The following is a 17,174-nucleotide window of genomic DNA, read 5'->3' on the forward strand; positions in this document are numbered from 1 at the left end:
CTAAACTGTGACGTTTTTTGTCCATTTTCAGACGACATACTAAACTATGACTTTTTTTCCATTTTCGGACGACATACTAAACTATGACATTTTTTGTCCATTGTCGGACGGCATTTTAAACAATGATGTTTCTTATCCATTTTTAGTGAACATACTAAACTATGACGTTTTTTGTCCATTTTCCATCGACATACTAAACTATGACGTTTTTTGTCCATTTTCAGATGACATACTAAACTATGACATTTTTTGTCCATTTTCGGACGACATACTCAACAATGACCATATAGCTCATTGGGTTAAGTGCGTGATCCATGTACAGGGGCTGGTCTCCGACGCAGTGGCCAGGGTTTGATTCCTGCTCACGGCCCTCTGCCTCGTGTCTCCTTCTCCCTTGTATTCTGTTTGCCTTCACTGTGACTATCTAATAAAGTGAAAAGTATTCATTGAAATAAAAAATCATCCATTTTCGGATGACATACTAAACTATGACATTTTTGTCCATTTTCAGACGACATACTAAATTATGACCTTTTTTGCCCATTTTCCAATGACATACTAAACTATGACATTTTTTGTCCATTTTAGGACAACATACTAAACTATCACGCATTTTGTCCATTTTCGGACGACATACTAAACTATGACGTTTTTTGTCCATTTTCAGACGACATACTAAACTATGATTTTTTTCCATTTTCGGACGACATACTAAACGATGACATTTTTCGTCCATTGTCGGACGGCATATTAAACAATGATGTTTCTTATCCATTTTTAGTCAACATACTAAACTATGATGTTTTTTGTCCATTTTCCGACGACATACTAAACTATGACGTTTTTTGTCCATTTTCGGGCGACATACTAAACTATGACGTTTTTTTGTCCATTTTCGGATGACATACTAAACTATGACATTTCTGGTCCATTTTCGGACGGCATACTAAACAATGACATTTTTGTCCATTTTCGGACGACATACTAAACTATGACGTTTTTGTCTATTTTCGGACGACATACTAAACTATGACCTTTTTTGCCCATTTTCCAATGACATACTAAACTATGACGTTTTTTGTCAATTTTAGGATGACATACTAAACTATGACGTTTTTGTCCATTTTTGGATGACATACTAAACTATGACGTTTTTTGTCCATTTTCGGACAACATACTAAACTATGACGTTTTTATCCATTTTCGGATGACATACTAAACAATGAAGTTTTTTGTCCATTTTTAGATGACATACTAAACTATGACCTTTTCTGCCCATTTTCCAATGACATACTAAACTATGACGTTTTTTCCATTTTAGGAGGACATACTAAACTATCACGCATTTTGTCGATTTTCGGACGACATACTGAACTATGACGTTTTTTGTCCATTTTCGGACGACATACTAAACTATGACGTTTTTTGTCCATTTTCGGACGGCATATTAAACAATGATGTTTCTTATCTATTTTAAGTCAACATACTAAACTATGATGTTTTTTTGTCCATTTTCCGACCACATACTAAACTATGACGTTTTATGTCCATTTTCCGACGGCACACTAAACTATGACCGTTTTTGTCCATTTTCGGGCAACATACTAAACTATGACGTTTTTGTCCATTTTCAGACGACATACTAAACTATGACGTTTTTTTGTCCATTTTCGGATGACATACTAAACTATGACATTTCTTGTCCATTTTCGTACGGCATACTAAACTATGACGTTTTTGTCTATTTTCGGACGACATACGAAACTATGACCTTTTTTGCCTATTTTCCAATGACATACTAAACTATGACTTTTTTGTCCATTTTAGGACGACATACTTTAGTACAGACTAAACTATGACGCATTTTGTCCATTTTTGGACGACATACTAAACTATGACGTTTTTGTCAATTTTAGGACGGCATATTAAACAATGATGTTTCTTATCCATTTTTGGTCAACATACTAAACTATGACGTTTTTTGTCCATTTTTGGATGACATACTAAACTATGACGTTTTTTGTCCATTTTCGGACGGCATATTAAACAATGATGTTTCTTATCCATTTTTGGTCAACATACTAAACTATGATGGTTTTTTGTCCATTTTCCGACCACATACGAAACTATGACGATTTTTGTCCATTTTCCGACGACATACTAAACTATGACGTTTTTTGTCCATTTTCGTGCGACATACTAAACTATGACGTTTTTTTGTCCATTTTCGGACGGCATACTAAACTATGACATTTCTTGTCCATTTTCGTACGGCAGACTAAACTATGACGTTTTTGTCTATTTTCGGACAACATACAAAACTACGACCTTTTTTGCCCATTTTCCAATGACATACTAAACTATGACGTTTTTTGTCCATTTTTGGACGACATACTAAACTATGACGTTTTTTGTCCATTTTTGGACAACATACTAAACTATGACGTTTTTTGTCCATTTTCGGACGGCATATTAAACAATGATGTTTCTTATCCATTTTTGGTCAACATACTAAACTATGATGGTTTTTTGTCCATTTTCCGACCACAGACTAAACTATGATGATTTTTGTCCATTTTCGGACGACATACTAAACTATGACGTTTTTTGTCCATTTTGGACAACATACTAAACTATGACGTTTTTTGTCCATTTTCGGACAGCATATTAAACAATGATGTTTCTTATCCATTTTTGGTCAACATACTAAACTATGATGGTTTTTTGTCCATTTTCCGACCACAGACTAAACTATGATGATTTTTGTCCATTTTCGGACGACATACTAAACTATGACGTTTTTTGTCCATTTTCGTGCGACATACTAAACTATGACGTTTTTTTGTCCATTTTCGGATGACATACTAAACTATGACGTTTTTTGTCCATTTTCGGACGGCATATTAAACAATGATGTTTCTTATCCATTTTTGGTCAACATACTAAACTATGATGGTTTTTGTCCATTTTCGGACGGCATATTAAACAATGATGTTTCTTATCCATTTTTGGTCAACATACTAAACTATGATGGTTTTTTGTCCATTTTCCGACCACAGACTAAACTATGATGTTTTTTGTCCATTTTCGGACGGCATATTAAACGATGATGTTTCTTATCCATTTTTGGTCGACATACTAAACTATGACGTTTTTTGTCCATTTTCCAACCACATACTTTAGTATGTGATGTTTGTAGTTTATGTGATGTTTTCTGTCCATTTTCGGATGACATACTAAACTATGACATTTTTGTCCATTTTCTAATGACATACTTAACTATGACGTTTTTGTACATTTTTGGATGACCTACTAAACTATGACGTTTTTTGTCCATTTTCCAACCACATACTAAACTATGACGTTTCTTGCCCATTTTCGGACGACATACTTAACTATGACGTTTTTGTACATTTTTGGATGACCTACTAAACTATGACGTTTTTTGTCCATTTTCTGAGGACATAATGAACTATGAGGTTTTTTGTCCATTTTAGGATGACATACTAAATTATGGCGTTTTTGTCCATTTTCGGACGGCATATTAAACCATGACATTTTTTGCCCATTTTCGGACAGCAAATTAAACAATGATGTTTCTTATCCATTTTTGGTCGACATACTAAACTATGATGTTTTTTTGTCCATTTTCGGGCGACATACTAAACTATGACGTTTTTTTTGTCCATTTTCGGATGACATACTAAACTATGACGTTTTTTGTCCATTTTCCAACCACATACTTTAGTATGTGATGTTTGTAGTTTATGTGATGTTTTCTGTCCATTTTCGGATGACATACTAAACTATGACATTTTTGTCCATTTTCTAATGACATACTTAACTATGACGTTTTTGTACATTTTTGGATGACCTACTAAACTATGACGTTTTTTGTCCATTTTCCAACCACATACTAAACTATGACGTTTCTTGCCCATTTTCGGAGGACATACTTAACTATGACGTTTTTGTACATTTTTGGATGACCTACTAAACTATGACGTTTTTTGTCCATTTTCTGAGGACATAATGAACTATGAGGTTTTTTGTCCATTTTAGGATGACATACTAAATTATGACGTTTTTGTCCATTTTCGGACGGCATATTAAACAATGATGTTTCTTATCCATTTTTGGTCAACATACTAAACTATGACGTTGTTTTGTCCATTGTCGGACGACATACTAAACTATGACGTTTTTTGGCCATTTTTGGACGACATACTAAACCATGACATTTTTTGTCCATTTTCGGACAGCAAATTAAACAATGATGTTTCTTATCCATTTTCGGACGGCATACTAAACTATGACGTTTTTTGTCCATTTTCGGGCGACATACTAAACTATGATGTTTTTTTGTCCATTTTCGGATGACATACTAAACTATGACATTTCTGGTCCATTTTCGGACGGCATACTAAACAATGACATTTTTGTCCATTTTCGGACGACATACTAAACCATGACATTTTTTGTCCATTTTCGGACAGCAAATTAAACAATGATGTTTTTTTGTCCATTTTCGGGCAACATACTAAACTATGACGTTTTTTGTCCATTTTCGGACGGCATATTAAACAATGATGTTTCTTATCCATTTTTAGTCAACATACTAAACTATGATGGTTTTTTGTCCATTTTCCGACCACATACTAAGCTATGACTTTTTTGTCCATTTTCGGACGACATACTAAACTATGACATTTTTTGTCCATTTTCGGACGACATACTAAACCATGACATTTTTTGTCCATTTTCGGACAGCAAATTAAACAATGATGTTTCTAATCCATTTTTGGTCGACATACTAAACTATGATGTTTTTTTGTCCATTTTCCGACCACATACTAAACTATGACGTTTTTTTGTCCATTTTCTGAGGACATACCAAACTATGACATTTTATGTCCATTTTCGGACAGCATGCTAAGCATTGACTGTATAGCTCATCGGGTTAAGTGGGTGACCCATGTACAGGGGCTGGTCTCTGACGCAGTGGCCAAGGTTCGATTCCTGCTCATGGCCCTCTGCCTAATGTCTTCTTCTCCCTTGTGTTCTGTTTGCCTTCACTGTGACTATCTAATAAAGTGAGAAGTATTCATTGAAATAAAAATCATCCATTTTCGGATGACATACTAAACAATGATGTTTTTTGTCCATTTTAGGATGCCATGCTAAACTATGATGTTTTTTGTCCATTTTTAGATGACATACTAAATTATGACGTTTTTTGTCCATTTTCGAACGACATACTAAGCTATGACGTTCTTCTCCATTTTCGGGCAAGAAATGACATATTTTGTCAATTTTCGGGTGGCATACTAAACTATGACGTTTTTGTCCATTTTGCATGTCGTGAAAACACGCTCTATGGAGTGTCCGTATAGCTCAACAGGTTAAGTGGGTGACCCACATACAGGGGCTGGTCTCCGACGCAGTGGGCAGGGTTCGATTCCTGTTCACGGCCCTCTGCCTAATGTCTTCTTCGCCCCTGTTTTCTGTCTACCTTCACTGTGACTATCTAATGAAGGCAAAAATAAAGCGAAAAGTATTCATTGAAATAAAAAATCAACCTGAACTTTCTCTAAAAAAAAAAAACGCCATACTATACTATGTAAAAAAAATGCCATTTTTTCAACATGTCATAATAACATGCCATATGATGAAATAATGTAAAGTAGGCCGTAAAAAACTATGACGTTTTTGTCTATTTTACATGTCGTGAAAACATGCTCTGTGGAGTGTCTGTGTAGCTCATCGGGTTAAGCAGGTGACCCATATACAGTGGCTGGTCTCTGACGCAGTGGCCAGGGTTCGATTCCTTCTCACGGCTTTCTGCCTCATGTCTTCTCCCCACTCCTCTTCTTCCTTGTGTTCTGTCTGCCTTCACCATGACTATCTAATAAAGTGAAAAGTATTCACTGAAATAAAAAAATCATTCTTTTTCGGATGACATACTAAACAATCATGTTTTTTGTCCATTTTCAGATTACATACTAAACTATGACATTTGTTGTCCATTTTCGTATGACATACTAAACTATGACGTTTTTTGTCCATTTTCAGACAACATACTAAACTATGACGTTTTTTGTCCATTTTCGGGCAAGAAATGATCTTTTTTGTCCATTGTCGGATGGCATACTAAACTGTGATGTTTTTGTTCATTTTCAGACGACATACTAAACTATGACGTTTTTGATCATATTTTGGATGCCATACCAAACTATGACGTTTTTGTCCATTTTTAGATGACATACTGAACTATGACATTTTTTCCATTTTAGGACGACATACTAAACTATCACGCATTTTGTCCATTTTCGGATGACATACTAAACTATGATGTTTTTTGTCTATTTTCGGACGACATACGAAATTATGACGTTCTTGTCCATTTTCGGGCAAGAAATGACATGTTTTGTCCATTTTCGGATGGCATACTAAACCATGACGATTTTGCCCATTTTACATGTCGTGAAAACATGCTCTATGGAGTGTCCGTATAGCTCATCGGGTTAAGCGGGTGACCCATGTACAGGGGCTGGTCTCTGACGCAGTGGGCAGAGTTCGATTCCTGCTCACGGCTTCCTGCCTCATGTCTTCTTCTTCCTTATGTTCTGTCTGCCTTCACCGTGACTATCTAATAAAGTGAAAAGTATTCATTGAAACAAAAAATCATCCATTTTCAGATGACATACTAAACTATGATGGTTTTTGTCCATTTTCAGACAACATACTAAACTATGATGTTTTTTGTCCATTTTCGAGCAAGAAATTATGTTTTTTGTCCATTGTCGGACGGCATACTAAACTGTGATGTTTTTGTTCATTTTCAGACGACATACTAAACTATGACATTTTTGTCTGTTTATGGATGACATGCAATAAATACTATGACGCTTTTTGTCAATTTTCGGATGACATACTAAACTATGATTTTTTTTGTCGATTTTTCTACGACATACTAAACTGTGACGTCTTTTGTCCATTTTTGGACAACATACTAAACTATGACGTTTTTGTCCGTTTTCGGACGACATACTAAACTATGACCTTTTTTGCCCATTTTCCAATGACATACTAAACTATGACGTTTTTTGTCCATTTTAGGACAACATACTAAACTATCACGCATTTTGTCCATTTTCGGACGACATACTAAACTATGACGTTTTTGTCCATTTTCGGACGACATACTAAACTATGACCTTTTTTGCCCATTTTCCAAAGACATACTAAACTATGACGTTTTTGTCCATTTTTGGACGACATACTAAACTATGACGTTTTTGTCCATTTTCGGACGACATACTAAACTATGACCTTTTTTGCCCATTTTCCAAAGACATACTAAACTATGACGTTTTTTGTCCATTTTTGGATGACATACTAAACTATGACGTTTTTTGTCCATTTTCGGACGACATATTAAACTATGACGTTTTTATCCATTTTCGGACGACATACTCAACCATGACATTTTTTGTCCATTTTCGGACGGCATATTAAACAATGATGTTTCTTGTCCATTTTTGGTCAACATACTAAACTATGATGTTTTTTTGTCCATTTTCCGACCACATACGAAACTATGATGTTTTTTGTCCATTTTCGGACGACATACTAAACTATGACGTTTTTTGTCCATTTTCGGACGACATACTAAACCATGACATTTTTTGTCCATTTTCGGACGGCAAATTAAACAATGACGTTTCTTATCCATTTTTGGTCGACATACTAAACTATGATGTTTTTTGTCCATTTTCCGACCACATACTAAACTATGATTTTTTTTGTCCATTTTCGGGCGACATACTAAACTATGACGTTTTTGTCCATTTTCAGACGACATACTAAACTATGACGTTTTTTGTCCATTTTCGGACGACATACTAAACTATGACATTTCTTGTCCATTTTCGGACGGCATACTAAACAATGACGTTTCTTGTCCATTTTCGGACGCCATGCTAAACTATGACGTTTTTTGTCCATTTTTAGATGACATACTAAACTATGACCTTTTTTGCCCATTTTCCAATGAAATACTAAACTATGACGTTTTTTGTCCATTTTCGGACGGCATATTAAACAATGATGTTTCTTATCCATTTTTGGTCAACATACTAAACTATGATGGTTTTTTGTCCATTTTCCGACCACATACTAAGCTATGACGTTTTTTGTCCATTTTCAGACGACATACTAAACTATGACTTTTTTTCCATTTTCGGACGACATACTAAACTATGACATTTTTTGTCCATTGTCGGACGGCATTTTAAACAATGATGTTTCTTATCCATTTTTAGTGAACATACTAAACTATGACGTTTTTTGTCCATTTTCCAACGACATACTAAACTATGACGTTTTTGTCCATTTTCAGATGACATACTAAACTATGACATTTTTTGTCCATTTTCGGACGACATACTCAACAATGACCATATAGCTCATTGGGTTAAGTGCATGATCCATGTACAGGGGCTGGTCTCCGACGCAGTGGCCAGGGTTTGATTCCTGCTCACGGCCCTCTGCCTAGTGTCTCCTTCTCCCTTATATTCTGTTTGCCTTCACCGTGACTATCTAATAAAGTGAAAAGTATTCATTGAAATAAAAAATCATCCATTTTTGGATGACATACTAAACTATGACATTTTTGTCCATTTTCAGACGACATACTAAATTATGACCTTTGTTGCCCATTTTCCAATGACATACTAAACTGTGACGTTTTTTGTCCATTTTAGGACAACATACTGAACTATCACGCATTTTGTCCATTTTCGGACGACATACTAAACTATGACGTTTTTTGTCCATTTTCAGATGACATACTAAACTATGACTTTTTTTCCATTTTCGGACGACATACTAAACGATGACATTTTTCGTCCATTGTCGGACGGCATATTAAACAATGATGTTTCTTATCCATTTTTAGTCAACATACTAAACTATGATGTTTTGTTGTCCATTTTCCGACCACATACTAAACTGTGACGTTTTTTGTCCATTTTCCGACGACATACTAAACTATGACGTTTTTTGTCCATTTTCGGACGACATACTAAACTATGACCTTTTTTGCCCATTTTTGGATGACATACTAAACTATGACATTTTTCGTCCATTGTCGGACGGCATATTAAACAATGATGTTTCTTATCCATTTTTAGTCAACATACTAAACTATGATGTTTTGTTGTCCATTTTCCGACCACATACTAAACTATGACGTTTTTTGTCCATTTTCCAACCACATACTAAACTATGACGTTTTTTGTCCATTTTCGGACGACATACTAAACTATGACCTTTTTTGCCCATTTTCGGATGACATACTAAACTATGACCTTTTTTGCCCATTTTCCAATGACATACTAAACTATGACGTTTTTTGTCCATTTTAGGACAACATACTAAACTATCACGCATTTTGTCCATTTTCGGACGACATACTAAACTGTGACGTTTTTTGTCCATTTTCAGACGGCATACTAAACTATGACTTTTTTTCCATTTTCGGACGACATACTAAACTATGACATTTTTGTCCATTGTCGGACGGCATTTTAAACAATGATGTTTCTTATCCATTTTTAGTGAACATACTAAACTATGACGTTTTTTGTCCATTTTCCATCGACATACTAAACTATGACGTTTTTTGTCCATTTTCAGATGACATACTAAACTATGACATTTTTTGTCCATTTTCGGACGACATACTCAACAATGACCATATAGCTCATTGGGTTAAGTGCGTGATCCATGTACAGGGGCTGGTCTCCGACGCAGTGGCCAGGGTTTGATTCCTGCTCACGGCCCTCTGCCTCGTGTCTCCTTCTCCCTTGTATTCTGTTTGCCTTCACTGTGACTATCTAATAAAGTGAAAAGTATTCATTGAAATAAAAAATCATCCATTTTCGGATGACATACTAAACTATGACATTTTTGTCCATTTTCAGACGACATACTAAATTATGACCTTTTTTGCCCATTTTCCAATGACATACTAAACTATGACATTTTTTGTCCATTTTAGGACAACATACTAAACTATCACGCATTTTGTCCATTTTCGGACGACATACTAAACTATGACGTTTTTTGTCCATTTTCAGACGACATACTAAACTATGATTTTTTTTCCATTTTCGGACGACATACTAAACGATGACATTTTTCGTCCATTGTCGGACGGCATATTAAACAATGATGTTTCTTATCCATTTTTAGTCAACATACTAAACTATGATGTTTTTTGTCCATTTTCCGACGACATACTAAACTATGACGTTTTTTGTCCATTTTCGGACGACATACTAAACTATGACCTTTTTTGCCCATTTTCGGATGACATACTAAACTATGACCTTTTTTGCCCATTTTCCAATGACATACTAAACTATGACGTTTTTTGTCCATTTTAGGACAACATACTAAACTATCACGCATTTTGTCCATTTTCGGACGACATACTAAACTATGACGTTTTTTGTCCATTTTCAGACGACATACTAAACTATGACTTTTTTCCATTTTCGGACGACATACTAAACCATGACATTTTTTGTCCATTTTCGGACGGCATATTAAACAATGATGTTTCTTATCCATTTTTAGTCAACATACTAAACTATGACGTTTTTTTGTCCATTTTCCGACCACATACTAAACTATCACATTTTTTGTCCATTTTCCAACGACATACTAAACTATGACGTTTTTGTCCATTTTCCAACGACATACTAAACTATGACGTTTTTTGTCCATTTTCGGATGACATACTAAACTATGACATTTTTGTCCATTTTCAGACGACATTCTAAACTATGACGTTTTTGTCCATTTTCGGACGACATACTAAACTATGACCTTTTTTGCCTATTTTCCAATGACATACTAAACTATGACGCATTTTGTCCATTTTCCGACCACATACTAAACTATGACATTTTTTGTCCATTTTCCAACGACATACTAAACTATGACATTTTTTTGTCCATTTTCGGATGACATACTAAACCATGACATTTTTTGTCCATTTTTGGACGGCATATTAAACAATGATGTTTCTTATCCATTTTTAGTCGACATACTAAACTATGATGTTTTTTTTGTCCATTTTCGGATGACATACTAAACTATGACGTTTTTTTGTCCATTTTCGGATGACACACTATACTATGATGTTTTTGATCATATTTTGGACGACATACTAAACTATGACATTTTTTGTCCATTTTCGGACGACATAATAAACTATGATGTTTTTGTCCATTTTCAGATGAAAAATTACGTTTCTTGTCCATTTTTGAACGACATACTAAATTATGATGTTTTTGTCCAGTTTCAGACGAAAAATTACGTTTTTGGTCAATTTTCGAAAGACATCCTGAAACTATGATGTTTTTATGCTTTTTGACGACATACTAAGCCATGACGTTTTCGTCATATTTTGGATTACATACTAACCTACGACATTTTAGTCACATGTTGGACGACATACTAAACTACGATGTTTGAGTGACATTTTGGACGACATACTGAACTTTGACATTTTTGGTCATATTTTCGACGACATTACGAAGATGCTGACGAAATCCCAAAATTCACATAAATTTGAAAGAAAATAGTTCCATGCTGTTGCTGTATAGCAATGGATGTGTCTAAACTTAGAAGCAGCTGGAATGAGGACAAGCTCTTCCGGTGTTTCCTGAAGAAAGGAGTGAAGGACAGAAAGATGAATTTGTGTTCTAAATAAGGCTGATGAGTGAACGTAAACAAAGACTTTGTGAAACATAATGAGCTTCACCATTGTCTGGTTGGGGTTTGCTACAATGCATGATCTAAATATGTAGCAGTACTCAGAAACACCCCACAGTGTTCCTGTGTTCCTTCTATCATTTCCAACTAATAAATCACAGTCAATTTGTAGTAGGATCGCAATCTTGTGATCGTCAGCAGGTAACTGACACAGTGTTTATTTGTTGTCATGGTTACAGCGACACCGCCGGCAGCTATATCTGGCAATGGGAAGTCCTTAGCAAATCCGTGGATCCAGACTATAAGCTGCATCACTGTGAAAATTTAATGAGTGGTCCTTTTGTCATTTCTGACTTCCCCTGAAAATTTCATCCAAATCCGTTAGCCCGTTTTTGAGTAGTGTTTCACACAGACAGATTCACAGACAATTGTACCCGATCGTCACATAACTCCATCCATCCATTCTCTGTACACCGCTTTATCCTCACTAGGGTCACGGGGGGTGCTGGAGCCTATCCCAGCTTTACCCGGAGAAAGCCCACGCATGCACAGGGAGAACATGCAAACGCCATGCAGAAAGATCCCAGGCCCAGATCCAGACCAGGATTTGAACCGGGATCTTCTTGCTGCAAGGTGAAAGTGCTAACCACTACCCCACTGTGCAGCCCATAATAATAATAATAATAATAATAATAATAATAATAATAATAATAATAATAATAATAATAATAATAATAATAATAATAATAATAATAAACAGATTGACAGTTGTTCCAAAAATTGTCTGGAATTGCATTCATTAAAACCCACTTACATACAGTTAAATATGCAGGTACAACAACTGATAAAGAAAGAAACACAGAAATCTCTATCACATGACTCACCCTATTGAACTGCTGCTGTAGCTTCTCATTCGCGTAATTTATACAGAACTGCTCAAAACTGTTGCGCTCAAAGGTCTCAAACCTGTTCAAAATGAGAGACACATGAATCTGTTCTAAAGACACACTAAAGTTACTAAACCACACACTGCAGATGGCTCTTCCACTCACCCATAGATGTCCAACACCCCTATAAAGGACTTGGCTCGTCTCCTCTGGGTGCTCAGAGCTGAGTTCAGTCTCTGCACAGTCCAAGTAAACAGCTGACCGTAAATGTGTTTAGCGAGTGCGTCTCTAGCCTCCACAGCCTGCTGACCGGTCATTGGTTTGACCAGCATCTCTCCTCCTACAGCCAATCTGCGATGGCAAATCCAGTGAGCCATCTGAGATCCTTCAACTCCTAAGAGCTTGGAGAAAATAGCCAGGGACCGGTCATTGGCCTGAGGAAGAACATAAAAACAATATTATTCACTCACAAAGGGATTGGAGTTGAGAGAAACTAAAGAAGAACATCCATTACATCAATAAAACTTCTGTCTGAACTCCTTCCACTGGCTTGAATGTCCACATTTCCCAGGTGCAGAACAGCTGACAGGATTCTGAAGAGCTCCATCTGTTGGTCTGACTGCACACCTGCAAATTCAGCATGCAGAAATCAAGAATTATCTGGTTGTACTTTCAAATTTATATCGTGTATGTGAATGAATATATTCAAATGCTGTACCCAGAATGGTGAAAGCATTGCGAGTGCGCTCCAGGTCTGACACGTCATCAGTACCAGGTATCTGCATCTCCCCTCCCTGGTTAGTGTAGCGGAAACACTCAGGTGCATCTGGAGACGACAAAACACATCACACACATTGTAAAATGCACTGCGAACATGTTGATCTTGTGGTAAAAGACTGAAGGAGTCGCCTGTCAGTCACCCAGTCTGAGAGATCTCATTTCAGGCAGCTCTCTGGAGGCGCACAGCTGATAGAAGATGTGGTAGTTTCTCTCTGCAGATGCCTTAAATGCACATGAATATAAAGACAACATTCCTGAACACTTTCAAACACATTTGTGATGAAATAGCTACAAATGCGCAAATAATTTAATCCACCTCAGGCCAACGTTTACCTGGAAGACCACCCTGGACTTCTCCAGCAGGTATGTCCTCATGTTCGCCCCGATGATGTCGCCCTTCCTGCCAAAGCCGATCTCAATATACTTCCCAAAGCGACTGCTGTTGTCATTTCGAGTGGTTTTAGCATTCCCAATGGACTGCAGACAAAAAAAACACAGAATTATCTTCTTTTTCTAACTTTAAAAAGCACACATGAGAGAAAATCCAGTACCTCCATGATAGGATTAGAAGCCAGAACTCTCTCCTCCACGCTGGTCTGCTGAGCTGCTCCTCCGACTACAGCAAAGTATCGCATGGTGAATTTGGCTGAGACGGTTTTCCCAGATCCAGACTCCCCGCTGATGATGATCGACTGATTCTTCTCCTCTCTGTATGCACAGGTAGTACGACTTTCAGTGTTGTTGCAGGTTGAAAGCACACAGGTGAAGAAAGACTAAATTAAATGAATGTTTTGTGTACAGTTTGAGAGGCCCAGCCGACCTCCACTCTTTGACCCCTGACCTGGTCATGGTGCGATAAGCTTCCTCAGCCACAGAGAAGATGTGAGGCTCCATGTCGGTCATGTCCTGACCGCTGTAAGCATCGATCACCTCCTCTCCATATATTGGGAGCTGATCATAAGGATTAATGGCCACTAACACAATTCCTGCAGGGACAGATGAGGGAAGTCATAACAGCCTGGATATAGACAGGACTTTGGTTTACAAAGACCAATTGTTGAAGTCAGTATTTTTTAAAATAAGTTTAGCTACTGATTTCTGTATAGGGTATGCATTTAAATATATATATTTTTTGCAAAAACAATGGAGGTAGAAGAAGTAGCATCCTGACACAAGTACCTAATTTTCTCGAAATCGATTTACTCCTCGTTTATTAAAAATCAGCATGAACTTCTGTAACTAATAATTACAATGAAAACAAGGATATAATCACAATCTGATAAAAACAAAAACAACTTTTCTGCACTGAGATTATGAGCTGCTTTGCTCCCATAACAAGTTTAGCTTCAGACTAGTGCAAAGAAAAGGCCCAAAATACACATTTTGAGTAAATGTGAGTTAATTAATAAGACAGAACCTTATTTGCAGATTTAAACATACTATTTTGATATTTTCTTTAATACAACAAACAACTGTCTAAATGTAACTAACTGGGGAAGTTTCATAGTGACCTTTATTATTTAAACTATCATTTACTCACCTGTTCTGTCTCCAATACCAAACTTTATCCTTATTTCTCTAAATAATGAAGGTTTTATTAAAGAGGTTTATTCTGATATTATTCACAGTCTGGTTTATAGAAAAAGTGCATTCCTTATCTACATGGCAAAATGCTTTTTTTTTTCTGGTTAGTGGCAGTATTTTTGGCCCTATAGTGAGATAAAAAATTATAACCAAAGCCTTTTCTGCGAAACCTTGTCAACAAAATGGAACAAGAGCTTTGAACCTGACTTCTGCATAATCTGATAAATAACTTATTTTATACTTCTAACCATAAAAACATCTGAAAACCTGTAACACAGAAATCATTCTTGATGTAAGTCGTCAGTGAGGGAAGTTTAATGGCAACATTTATGGGTGAAAAATTCAGTTGAAGTGTTTGGAAGCAGAGTGGTCTAACCCACTTTCTGTAGTTCTTGAGAAAAATGGGTTCAAAGTTTTGTGTTCGAGAATGGTCAAACATTCGAAGCACCTCTGTAATGCTATATTTGGGTTGTGGGTTTGCCACTAAAATCTATAAAATATTACAGAAATTATACAAAAACTCAGTCTGGGTATTTTTATGTCAGACCACTCTGCTTCTAACCCCCTAAGTCACTAATTTAACACAAATTTGTCAACTCTTAAAACAACATAACACAGATATAAAATAAGTAAAATAAAAATGCGTGAAATTTAAGAATCCGCTTTGATTGAATGTGTGGCAGTGTGGCAGTGAGGGAGTTGTCTCAATCTTTGACCTACTGTACAATACATAACTTTACGAGTTATGATTGTGCACACAGAAGCACACAGGAGCTGAGTGGTTCTGTCCCTGTCCTCTTTCATAACATTTCTTCTGTTTTCTACCACTGTGCGCTCACCACAGTAGGTGTAGATGTTGTTATAGTCCAGAAATCGAACTCGGAGGTTGTGCAGCACAGCAGGTTCATGGAGGAAGCTGAGAGCTGTCAGGTCGTTCTCGCCCTCCAGGATGTCAGGGTTCCCCAACGGAGGGAGATCAGAGGGAGAGCCCACTGGGTAATGTACCTCCTAGCAATTAAAATGGAAGTTATTGGTCTTTTCTTGTATTGTGGTAATCTATGGGCAATATAATGATGCTGCATGTCTCACATTTCCATTAGAGAGCTGCAGCAATAGCTGATTCACTCCAGGTTTGTAGTCCTGGAGGAGCTGAGCTGAAACCCAGACCTCATCTGGGTCAGGAACCCAAACACTGGCCCCCTAAACAAAGGAAGAGACAGCTTCAGGTGTGTAAGTGTTCAGTGGGACATTCGCACTGCAAGATGAACACAATCTGCATGATCTAAACAAACTGGAAGTCAAGGACGAATGAGATTTTATTGCATTTTTTTTATTTCCTGTCAAACACTGTTCAGGGAGCTGTCACACTTCCTGGTCCCACCCAGTCGAGATATTTTGTCACCCATCAGCATAAAAGGCTCTTAAACTGTGTTAAAAATTAACACCGGTCATCCTCTCGCTAAACTGTCATGGATTAGCCATTATTTACCAGCACTAAGTCGAATTCGCTAATTCATCTTTAATGCACAGACTTCATCCTAACAGGTTCTGCAAATACTCAGTAGATACTTTCATAAGTCGGTCCAAATCACTGCCAAACGGTTCTGAGAAATAAGGATTTAAAGTTCCGGCAAAGCAAATCCAAAAAGAAAGAATAATTTAGGCAATTTAAAATGCTTTTTTTTTTAATGAAAATGTGCTTACTGAGACAGCCTGACAACCACAAAGCAGGCAAACATTCATTTACGATCATGATTAGAAATGTTTTAAAACGCTAAAACATTCTTAATAAAAATGACCCATAAACAGCTGGTTATAAAGAGGTGAACCTATTAGGAACACAAAAATCTACCGAAAATCTGTCTTACCTTGCTGTATAATTCCAGTGTTGCCATCTTTAACATTAAAGCATGTAGGGAGACATCATTTTAAACTTCAGAACGAGGCAGCATCTACAGGTAAGACCAGCCGGTATCCTTGGTTTCTCTGCACAGGCGCTTTCTGTCCAGGTGACGTTTTTTTTTTTTTTTTTTTTGCACTTTGTCCAGACTCACATAAAGACACCAAGACCGTCTGGTTAACTGTTAATCTGCAGGTGGATGCAGTGACTGGATGTGCAGTTTGAACCATCAGCAG

The 17,174-nt window shown here is 36.7% G+C and overlaps 1 protein-coding gene across 1 annotated transcript in view; it reads right to left on the reverse strand.

The window, feature by feature from the left end:
- Positions 1–17,128, reverse strand: part of si:dkey-110c1.10 (unconventional myosin-Vb) — a 40,414-nt gene extending 23,286 nt beyond the window's left edge. Inside the window, exons 1-11 of the mRNA XM_022191262.2 lie at positions 16,907–17,128; positions 16,128–16,238; positions 15,878–16,046; positions 14,296–14,440; positions 14,006–14,162; positions 13,788–13,931; positions 13,595–13,676; positions 13,393–13,500; positions 13,189–13,301; positions 12,840–13,108; positions 12,672–12,753 (exon numbers count right to left, since the gene is read on the reverse strand). Of these exons, the coding sequence (XP_022046954.2) occupies positions 12,672–12,753; positions 12,840–13,108; positions 13,189–13,301; positions 13,393–13,500; positions 13,595–13,676; positions 13,788–13,931; positions 14,006–14,162; positions 14,296–14,440; positions 15,878–16,046; positions 16,128–16,238; positions 16,907–16,942 (1,416 nt within the window). The 5' untranslated portion in view covers positions 16,943–17,128. The remainder of the gene's footprint in view (positions 1–12,671; positions 12,754–12,839; positions 13,109–13,188; positions 13,302–13,392; positions 13,501–13,594; positions 13,677–13,787; positions 13,932–14,005; positions 14,163–14,295; positions 14,441–15,877; positions 16,047–16,127; positions 16,239–16,906) is intronic.
- Positions 17,129–17,174: the final 46 nt, after the last annotated feature.

This window comes from Acanthochromis polyacanthus, chromosome 4 (genome assembly GCF_021347895.1).
Source record: "Acanthochromis polyacanthus isolate Apoly-LR-REF ecotype Palm Island chromosome 4, KAUST_Apoly_ChrSc, whole genome shotgun sequence".
Taxonomy (NCBI): domain Eukaryota; kingdom Metazoa; phylum Chordata; class Actinopteri; family Pomacentridae; genus Acanthochromis; species Acanthochromis polyacanthus.